Source organism: Saccostrea cucullata, unplaced genomic scaffold (assembly GCF_032062105.1).
Source record: "Saccostrea cucullata isolate Sc308-1 unplaced genomic scaffold, CSIRO_AGI_Scuc_v1 ctg2001, whole genome shotgun sequence".
In the NCBI taxonomy this organism is placed as follows: domain Eukaryota; kingdom Metazoa; phylum Mollusca; class Bivalvia; order Ostreida; family Ostreidae; genus Saccostrea; species Saccostrea cuccullata.
This window is the reverse complement of record NW_026920225.1, coordinates 22,300-33,487: the sequence shown is the minus strand read 5'-3', so window position 1 is coordinate 33,487 and position 11,188 is coordinate 22,300. Positions and strand designations below refer to the sequence as shown.

General features: G+C 33.7%; 1 protein-coding gene across 1 annotated transcript; it reads left to right on the top strand.

Moving 5' to 3' along the window:
• The first annotated feature begins 8,334 nt into the window (after positions 1-8,334).
• On the top strand, positions 8,335-9,333 carry LOC134245181 (uncharacterized). Its single transcript, XM_062727442.1, has 4 exons — positions 8,335-8,416; positions 8,709-8,951; positions 9,075-9,201; positions 9,327-9,333. Exons 1-4 carry the CDS (start codon positions 8,335-8,337, stop codon positions 9,331-9,333), a joined length of 459 nt encoding a protein of 152 aa, XP_062583426.1.
• Positions 9,334-11,188: the final 1,855 nt, after the last annotated feature.

Genomic DNA, 11,188 nt, shown 5'->3' with positions numbered 1-11,188 from the left:
GAACAAACATAAAATAAGGAGATTTGCAGACTATTTTGCAGAAATGGATTTAAATTCGCTTTTTCAAAGTGCTTTATCAAAAATTCTTTTAAAGAGTGAAAAGTATTAATTTTGTGGAAGGTTTAAACTTGGATTTTTTTTTTGATGGATTTGCTATTTTGTAGCAATTTAATTTCCTTGCGTTTGCTTTTCCTGAATTTGTTTCCTAACATTTTTATTGGGGGTTTCTGGACATACTTAACCTTAATTTCACTCTTCTTTTTGTTTTTTAAATACTGTCCGATTTTGTTATCATTGCCGTCCGATAATATATTATCAGACTGGTAATTATTATTATCGGACGGCTACAGGTAAATTTTTAGACTGCAAGAACAAAGGCATGACGTCACAGCAATGTTTTAAATGTTGTTTATCAGCTGATGATGTGGTTATGTTGTTTATCAGCTACTTGTGTGGTTATGTTGTTTATCTACTGGATTTATGGTTATGTTGTTTATCAGCTAATGGTTATGTTGTTTATCAGCTGATGGTGTGTTTATGTTGTTTATTAGCTGATGATGTGGTTATGTTGTTTATCAGCTAATTGTTATGTTGTTTATCAGCTACTGGTTTGTTTATGTTGTTTATCAGCTGTTGATGTGGTTATGTTGTTTATATGTGTCTACTTACTGGTTGTGTTGGATGTCTACTTTCTGGTTGTGTTGGATGTCTACTTATTGTTTGTGATGGATGTGCCAACTGACTGGTTGTGATGGATATGTCTACTTACTGGTTGTGTTGGATGTTTACTTACTGGTTGTGGTGCCTACTTACTGGTTGTGTTGAATGTCTACTTACTGGTTGTGATGGATGTGTATACTTACTGGTTGTGATGGATGTCTTCTCATTGGTTGTGGTGGATGTGTCAACTTACTGGTTGTGTTGGATGTCTACTCATTGGTTGTGGTGGATGTGTCAACTTACTGGTTGTGATGGATGTGTCAACTTACTGGTTGTGGTGCCTACTTACTGGTTGTGATGGATGTCTACTCACTGGTTGTGTTGGATGTGTATACTTACTGGTTGTGTTGGGTGTCTACTTATTGGTTGTGTTGGATGTGTATACTTACTGGTTGTGTTGGGTGTCTACTTATTGGTTGTGTTGGATGTCTACTTACTACTTGTGTTGGATGTTTTCTTACTGGTTGTGTTGGATGTCTACTTATTGTTTGTGTTGGATGTGTCTACTTACTATTTGTGTTGGATGTGTCTACTTACTGGTTGTGTTAGATGTGTCTACTTACTGGTTGTGATGGATGTGTCTACTTACTATTTGTGTTGGATGTGTCTACTTACTGGTTGTGATGGATGTCTACTTACTGGTTGTGTTAGATGTGTCATTGTTGTTGGCCTGGATGTGGGAGATGGACATTACCAGGACAACCAGCATTAACATTTGACCTCTGAACTCCATTATTTAACAGCAGTGCTCTCTTTGATCAATCAACAAAACTTTTTTTATAATGGACTGAAAATACAATAGAAAATTGTATATTGTGGTATGGTTTACTTTTCAAATGACAAAGAATGTTTGATAAGAGTTCATAAATTCAATTTGATTGGAAAGAGTAAGGTCGAAAATTTTGCTACAATTAAGTGTGTTTTTAAAACAGTGCAGACTGTGGCAACGCACTTTGAAAAAATTACGCACTTTGAAAAAAAATTTCAAAGTGCGTTAAATTTAGGACCAACTCAACGCACTTTGAAATTTTTTTTCAAAGTGCGTTAAGAGTCTACATCAATATATTTTACCATGGAGACACTTAACGCACTTTGAAAAAAAATCATATTTTAGTCATAAAAGGATTTTATTTGTTATTTATCTTTCAAAAAACTAAGCCTTACCCTAACCTCAAAAATAAATTGATTTTACTCCCGTCGAAGATCCTTTAGTCCAAATCTTTATCTTTCCAAACGGGGGAGGAGAGCAATAAACCTAAAAAGGGTACGCTGCATTTTCAATGCTTATACGATGCATATATCTTTCCAAAATAAGTGGGGGGCTTACCCCCCCCCCCCCCCATCCCCTCCCCTGGCCCTTCGCCCAGTCTCGATGTCTATGCTATACTCAAAGCATTCATATAATTATGTATTTACCTAACTGGTATGACGTTGAAAACTTTCAATAATAAATGAGTTAATTAAAACAGATGAAAACTAGAAATTTTTAAGTACAGTAAAACGTAGAGAGAACGAATTTTCATAGTTTTGAACAATCAAATTGACCCCTTTTTATTATGATAAATGCTAAGTTGCTTGAAGCTGTCCTCTGTAAGTGCCCCCTATACACCTTTACATCTACTTATCGAAGACTAAAATTAAAAAAAAGAAGAAACGAATTAATGAACTTAAACAATCGTCACTCTTTTTTTCATGACCCTTTTATTTTATCAAAACCTTAAAACGTCAATATATCTGGTCCTACAGTGACGTTATCATAAAAAAAATTATCAAACCAGGATCTGTTATACATCATACCGATTATTTGAAGGAATATTAATCAATCTTTACATTTTTTCTCAAAGTCCGTTAATATGGTCGATATTAACGCAATTTGCATAAAAATTATTTTTTCAAAGTGCGTTAGTTTGGTCCCAAATTTTAACGCACTTTGAAAAAATTGTTCAAAGTGCGTAATTTTTCAAAATGCGTTGTAAGTGCAGCAATAGAAGTATTGTAAAGTTTTATTAGCATTGATGGCTGGGCAAAGCTTAGTTTCGGTGACCCATTAACTTTCAAACGCTGCATCTCATTTCCGGAAATATGCATAGCATTTCCATTTTTTTTTAATTTCATTTCCGACATTTTTTGTTTTCATTTCCGACATAATTTTTTTGTCCATTTCCGGAATTTACCTGTGCGGCAATTTAATGTTTTCTAAGTAAAAGAAAATGGAATTTTAAAAGTATTTATACCAAAATATTAATAAAAAATAGAAAAACAGTTATACATATGTGCATACATGTAGCACTAAGTCTAGGTAAAAGAGTTCAATGAGCATTAAACTTTTTCACCACATTTAATGTGCACTAAATTAAATGTCAGTGACAGCACCATACTTATGTCCAAGTCACTGATAGATTTACAAAATTGGATTTCAATGATTTATTTATGATTTATTCCTTTAAAGAACTATATGCGGTATATTGCATATATTTGCCCCCACAAAAGTCAGATTTTGAAAAGTTCCTGAAATATGCTGAATTCAATAAATTGTATGAGAAATATTAATTAACAGAAAATATTATAGTGTCAAAGCAGTGTATTCACAATTTTTGTTTTTATGACGTCATAAACTAGTCCGATTTTATATCCTTTTTCAGAAAGAGGACAAAATGGACACAATTTCAACAATTTTAGCTTTAAAATTTATAGAGCGCAATTTTGTTCAGGAACAATATTGACATATTTCATTGATATTATCATTCTACACATTATATCAAAATATTGATCCTGAACACACATGCGCTCGGTGACTTTTACTCAAAATATCGACGAAATATGCACATTTTTCTGTAAAATTCATAAAAACTGAAATTTACGTCATGTTTGTGACGTCATTACATACATATGGCGTCATTACTAATGAAAATATTCAGTGCTTTGAAGTCAGCATATACTCCCCTGTTTATGAACTTAATTAGATATATCTCCATCAAAGTTTGATTTTGGGGGCAAATATTGATTATTTAAACAATAAAATGCTTTCTTTGTTTGTTGTTACTGGAATGAACGGAAGCAGCTGTTGCAGAAAAAATACATAACCCGCGTAAGCGGGTTATGTAAATTTTTTCTGCAATAGCTGCGACCGTTCATTCCAGTAACAACAAACAAAGAAAGACATTTTATTGTTTATATTTATATCTGTTTAAATTATCATTTTAAGGAGGATTAAAAATATTAGTTATTGTGTTAATGATGCGAACGTCTTTGTACGTTTCATTGATGGAATGGCCACTGATCAAGAAATCTGTACAGGTGATATGCCTAATGTAGTTTATGCAGGGATGAACGCAATGGGTTTTCTTAAGAAATAAAGAAGAAAATATTCAGTGGATGTAAATATTACCGAATAAAGTTTTTCATAAGTCAAGTTATCAAATGCTGTTACTAAAGGTACTGCATATGTATTTGAAAAATGTCGGAAATGAAAACAAAAAAATGTCGGAAATGAAAACAAAAAAATGTCGGAAATGAAAAGTTGATAATTACAAAAAATTCTGGAAATGAAATGCAGCCCTTTCAAAAGGTGTTGTTTTGAGAGGTCGGCCTTGCCAAACCGTAATTTATTATCCTTTTTTTGCGAGTTTTGGATATTTAATATTTTAAAAGAATTTTAGACTTATCGTAACTTTAAACAAATACATATCTATTATTCTATTATTTTTCTTCATCGAACTATGAGCATACATCGTTTGCATCACTTTAAAAGGATATATTTGATATATATATTATTGATTTTGTTTGAAAATAATTGTGACATTTTCTGGAGGAAATTGCATTTGAATTAAACTAAATGGATACTTAATATTTCAAATATTACGTTTTGGATTATATTGATATTTTTAAATTAATTCTCTGGCCGTTCGATTTCTTATAACATACTAGTATGAATTGGACATTTTCTGGATTATAATTTTAAGTTGGTATTTTATATTTAAACATTTGAACTTCTTTTACGTTTGTAAATCGTACACGTACCTTTAAGAAGAAAATATCACCGCCGTGTCTTTGTTGAACATCAGGCTAAAATGAGGTAAATTGTGATAATAGAGAACTAAATAGGGCTTCCTTGTTCCAGTGTAAATTTGTGAGCAAATCGCCATTTACCAAAAATCAATTCAACTGAATATTGCGTGAATAATGCGTGGGTAAGGAAAAAAAGGGGGTGAATCCTCACTGGTTATATATATATATATATATATATATATATATATATATATATATATATTATATATATATATATATATATATATATATATATATATATATATATATTTTTTTTTTAAAAGCTTAATGCTGAAAAAATCCTTTAGAATGTGATGATTTGGTCGGAGATAGTGTTTTTTTTTCTTTTTTTTCTTTGACATACTTCACGTATAATATTGGTATTGATAAGAAGGTGGGCGAATAAGGTGAGCAAAATGCCCACTGAGCGACAAATAAGAAAGTGAAAATTCATCTCAATGGTGGCAAAAATTTCTTAACATTAACGTAATCTTTCTCAACAATCTGCAATATTCGCAGCAATAAGATTATTTGTCTTTGAAATAGAATACACCCACCAAAGAAGGATCGAGGAAAACCATTTTTTTACCAAAAAAAAAAATGATTTTTGCTGAGAGAATTTTCCGAAAAATTTGCTTGTCATCATTTCATTTCATACCTTTCAGTGATAAGAACTTCACTCTTTAAATACTAAATTCACAAATTGAGTACGATTTTCTTTTTTAATATTTAACATGTGTAAAGCTATATGGTCGGCCATTTTGCCTGCCTTGTTCGCACATCTCCTTTTCGTATTATCTCACCCTTTTAAAACTATTCCTGTTAATAATTTAATTTGAAATTTTATTATAAATAAATTATATTTATATATTCTATATATTATATAAATTAATATAAATTATATTTATTTTAAATTTATTTATAAATATATACTATATATATTAATTAAGTACATGTACTAAATTAATGATTGGGCTTTGCAACCCCTTCCCTACGTTTTTAACGTTCGTATAGACACCGAATAGGGATACGGGAAACAAAAGAAAACAATTTTAAGGAGATATCTGTACGTGTTTACAAATTATGAAATGTTAATATTAGTTCCCTTCGTTGCGAAACAGTAAAGTCAGTAGATTGGTCAATGAATATATGCCCATTCTTAGATGTTATTTCCTCTCGTGGTCCGTTACGTGTTCTGTCCCGGGGCCCCATGTATTACGGTCCGCAAAGGTCAGCCCCCAGCATTCATTAGTGACCATCAGAGAGCAATCAGAAAGATAGATATATTTGAAACTTCCTGGAAGACGTACAACGTGTTTCCAAAAACAAAGGTAAATGAATATTTATTTCTTAAAACGTTTCCTAAAACTTTTTTTTATTGAATTTTATTTTACCGTTATTTTGTATACATGTGTGGGAATTTATTAAGTTTCTTTTTTTTTTTTTTTTTTACTTTAAATTGGATTTTATAAGTGATTTATGATTCTTCCTGTTCTTAGCAATTGTGACTTCTTTTATTGTTATACATGTAATACGGAATAGAAAACTTCTATAAAGTTTGCCATCTTCCACCGTTAAAAAACCCCCAAAATGGGGGTATATGTTATTATGACATTAATTTACAAATATTAAGAATTATTAAACACAAAATTCTTGAGAACACTGTCAAAGTAAAGGTACTAATTTTCCCATTAGCAGGCACGTAGCATCGTTTTTGAAAGTTGGGGGGGGGGCAACCTGAGAATTTTTTTTTTACTTACCTAAAAAAAGTTGACAAGCAAAAAAAACTCCTCCAAGTAAGAGCCTCGGTTAACGTCCCTTCGCTCCTTTTATACACGCCGCGCCAAGTCAAAAGTATCTCGCCGTGAACCTCTAGCATGCTGGAGTAGGGAGGGGGGGGGGGTAATGAATATACAGTGGTAAAAAGTGGGGGGGGGGGGGGGCAACCATCTTTTCAATGGACATTTTCTATACTGAAGGTAATGTTGGCGAAAAAAGTGGGGGGGGGGGCAGCCCCCCCCCCCCCCCGGTTGCTACGTGCCTGCATTAGTATTATTTTAAAAATAAATTAAGCGACGAATTATCCATATAATATCTTTTATTTAAAAAAAAATATAAATTCTGCGATTGAATTAAAAAAAAAAACTGTACATTTCGACTTTGTTTGTTTACTAAGTATTTTGTTTTAATTTTTTGGAAAGAGTTTGGCGAAGGTTAAAAATCACACTTTATATACAAATATTGATATAGAAAATAATTAGTAGAAATGCAATAAAGTTCATGTATCTTCTCCTTCCAGAAAGGAAAATTTTATTTTGGTATGGTAAAGATTCAAGAAGATCTTATTAATTTTGTCATATTTGTTCTACCGAACTTCTACTAGTTTGCTTTGTACACACTTGTGTAACAAAGTGAAAACATTTACAGATACATATAATATTGCAAAATAGAAATACAGAGATTATCGACTGATGTATACAATATTTTGTCATAAGCGTGTTTTACCGTATCTATAGAGAGACGGAAGCTATTATCGCCGTGTTACCGACCGTTATTAACGGTTATTGTAGCGATATATAGATAAAGCAGTAACACCAGTTAACACGTTAACCGATTGGTTAATCACTCGGATAAAACCGCTAACGCTAAGTTCTGATTGGTGCATGGTGATAATGAGGCATCTTGGGTGAAATGATTCATCGATGTTCGTTTTGTACTAAGACTAGCAAGTAGGCCTAAAAGTTGAAAAGGTCATGATGTCCATACTCCATAATACCGGTAAATTTTAGGAGGCTGGGTGGTCAACAAATTAATCCAAAATTAACCAACAGATTTAACTTATTTTTTTAGATACGGTATCTTTAGCTGTCAACTATCATTTTACAAAGAAAAAATCATACATTTAAGGTTTAAAATTTGATCATTTTTGTATATCTTTATATGGAGCTCTCCTTTTAAAGGAGATTGAAATAGTCTAAAAATGGCTGCCACCCCAGTCTCTTTAATAGTCGATCAGATCTGTTACCGGTGTTGATATGCCCACGTATTTGAAGATGCGGGGTACATAGTCTCCGCCCTGTCTGTCTGTTTGTCTCCCCACTTTTTTTTTTCCAAACGTAACCTCCCGCAGTTAAAACTGCAACTTACCGATACTGAAATACGCAATAATTTTAAATTTCTGTGTAAATAAGATGCATTAAATGCAAACTTTAAGTCATAAAAAACTAATTGCATAATTGGGTCAAACTTCAAGAGGTCAACTATTTTTATCAAAGAAATTAAAGGTCTTGTAACAAGAAACTTGTGAAACATTAAAGCCAAGTATAGCTCACACCAATCCAAAGTTTTGAGCAAGGTTAAAGTTTTTGCGGACAGATTAATTATCAGAAAGGCAGACGGGCGGTCAGGACAAAAACTATATACAAGTACATGTACCCCCAAATCTTCGATTACTGGCCAATACTAGGGCATAAAAAGTTTCATTTTGATTATTTAGGACAGCTTCTTTTAGATAAAGTTTCTAGACCTAGATATATACATACAAGTACATATTTTTCCTTATTTCAGATGAAGATAGACCAAATATTGCTGACTATATGTGTCGTGTTCACAATCATTCCGTTATCCTCGGCAGCGCTTCCGTTTATAGGTAAGTAACAATACTGGCGGGCACAACCATATATTTTCAGTTGGGGGGGGGGGACAAAAAATTCATGGACAGTGGGAAGACATTCAACTTTATTAATGTGGAGACAAGCAACGAGTAAATATTTTTTAGAATTTCAATAGTATTCTATACATTGGCAAATCTTTTTTGGGCACACGCCCCCCTCCCCCTTCCTTGCACCCACCTCGGTTCCTACGGCCAGTTTTAAATGTCAAAGGTATAATGCAATATTGAAGCAATGAACATTCTTTAAACCTCTCTTTCTGTTTTGTAGCGTATGCAGCACCCGCCATTTTCGGATTAGGCATGCTTGGTGGATTTGGTGATAAGCTCGGACTGGGAGGTTTATTTGGTCGCAAGAAGAAAGAACCTTCATACAGCCCCATGTTTGGCGGATCTTTTGGTGGAATCAACGCCAACGACATGTCCATGATGTTCATGTCAGGGTTTCCACCGACAGGGGGCGCTGGCGGGATGCAGGGAGGGTTCGGTGGAATGCCGGGAGCTCCTGATATGGGTGGAGCTGGACTAGGGTTTGGGGGGTCGGGACTTGGTGGGATGGGCGGTCAAGGTCTCAGTGGGATGGGTGGCCAGGGACTGGGTGGGATGGATATGGGATTGGGTGGCGGTATGGGATTAGGTGGAGGAATGGGATTGGGGGGAGGCATGGGATTAGGGAGTCCAAGTATGTCTGGAGGATTTGGACAACAGTCGATGAGTCAAGGGCAATCCGGTTTTGGAAGGAGGCGTCGGCGACGCGCCATCAGGTATTGTCACCGACTGCTGAATTAATAAAAATAATTTACATAGAACTTGTAACATGAATGTATTATAAGTTACAAAAAAGAAAAAAAATTACATATTATAATTATCAAAAATCTTTCTGTTGTAGGTTGTGATGCAGTCCTTGACTATCAAGTTGAATAAGTGCTGTGATAATAACTATTTTAGTATTTATGCACGATTTTTCATTGTAACAAAATCACGTCTTACATGGACAGTTTTTATTAAATATTTGTTGAAAGTATTGTTTGTCCGTTAACTCCTCTTACAGTGATAAAAGTTTGTCGGTCTGTCTGTTATCTTTTTTGCAAACCTGACCTAACAGAAAATGTTACTTTTGAGTAGTTATTAGGCACGCCTGCAAATCGATCAATTGCACAACCAGCAGTTGTGTATAACAATCAAAAGAGATCGATTTCCGGTTGTGCATTAGATGCGAATAATTCCAGTACACAGGTAGTAAATGGACCCGATTCAGACAATAATTGATATTTTTATTAAAATATATTATAAGAATGTGATTCCATGAGAAATTTATTTTCCTTTAATGTTATAGTCTCATAAAATGCAGTTATTGTCGATTAGCGACGATATTTGTTTCGAAGCAAGCGCTGGTAGAGCGAAAACGCTGATTGAAAATAGTATTCGCCGACTAAAATTCGTTTTAATCTCAACTAACCTTGAAAATTCAATGTCCACCATGAGTATGCTACAAATGCATCATATCCACCAAAATTGGGACTTCGATAGGTGTATAATTTGACAAATATTCGAAGAAAATAACATTGATTATGCATGCGATCATTCAGTTGTGAAAGAGATCTCGGGTTATGCAGGAGATAAAGGATAAAAAGTTACGAAAGTATTATACAATCTTCATAATTCACCTCTTATACTATTTTATTTTGGTTAATTATAAAATTTTAAATATTGACTATAATATGAAGATGTTGCAGTGGCAGATCCAGCAATTTTTGAAATAAAAGGGGGGGGGGTCCAAGTGTCCAACACTCATGCATATAGGCACTTCAAACCTGGTAACACTGAGTTTTCAACAGTTCTATGGGGGACTTTGACACGCAAAAAACAAACAAACAAAGAAAACACAAACAAGCAAGCAGTAGATAAATATGTAGCTATAATTCGCTGGGATCTTTCACTGGTTTCAAAGTGAAACTTTGCATAGGACGTGTTGGTAGTCCACCCAGGTCTGGGATTGTGACGGTACTCGGAGGAAAGCATATTAAACGAGGGAACTCTATTTATAACGATCAGAAAGGACAGAGATTGAACAACATGTACAGTGTTTTTATTTTATTCGAAATATTTTTTTTATTCAAAGTATTTATTTTATTCGTAATAAAATATCCATGTTACATATCTCTCTCTCTCTCTCTGTGTGTGTGCAAAAATCAAGGGGGGGGGGGGGGGTTCCAACCCCAGGAACCGCCTTCTAGATCCGCCAATGATATTCAGTCAAATTTTGCAGGCACATTTTGACTTTTTTCAGCAGCAGCGGCCGATCTCTTTTATAGGGAAGTATTTTTCATTAGTTCTGTAAAGTATATAATCTTAATTTAAAAAATTTGCTTTAAACTGAGCGTTTATTGTTGTTGTTTCAATTTCATTGTCATTTCTAATTGGGTAATAAATAAGATATGGTTATATAGAAAGAGTTTGTACAATAAGTACTCCCCAACCAGGGAGTGTTCAAGATATGAAAGGAAATCGTTATGATTTTCCGGATAATATTAAATGAAGTGGTAAAAGTTGCAAGATGAATAAAAAGTTTTTCAACAACACAGTAGTAAAACTTGTTTTAAATGTGCTACAGATGTGACAACAAAGATTTTTCTTACATTTTTTCCATCATACTACGATCCTTGAGTAGCCTATTCTGACGAAACCATGGGTATTATCACGTGTCAGACAAAGATCCAGGGTTTCAGCATGTGGTTCATCTTGAGAGGT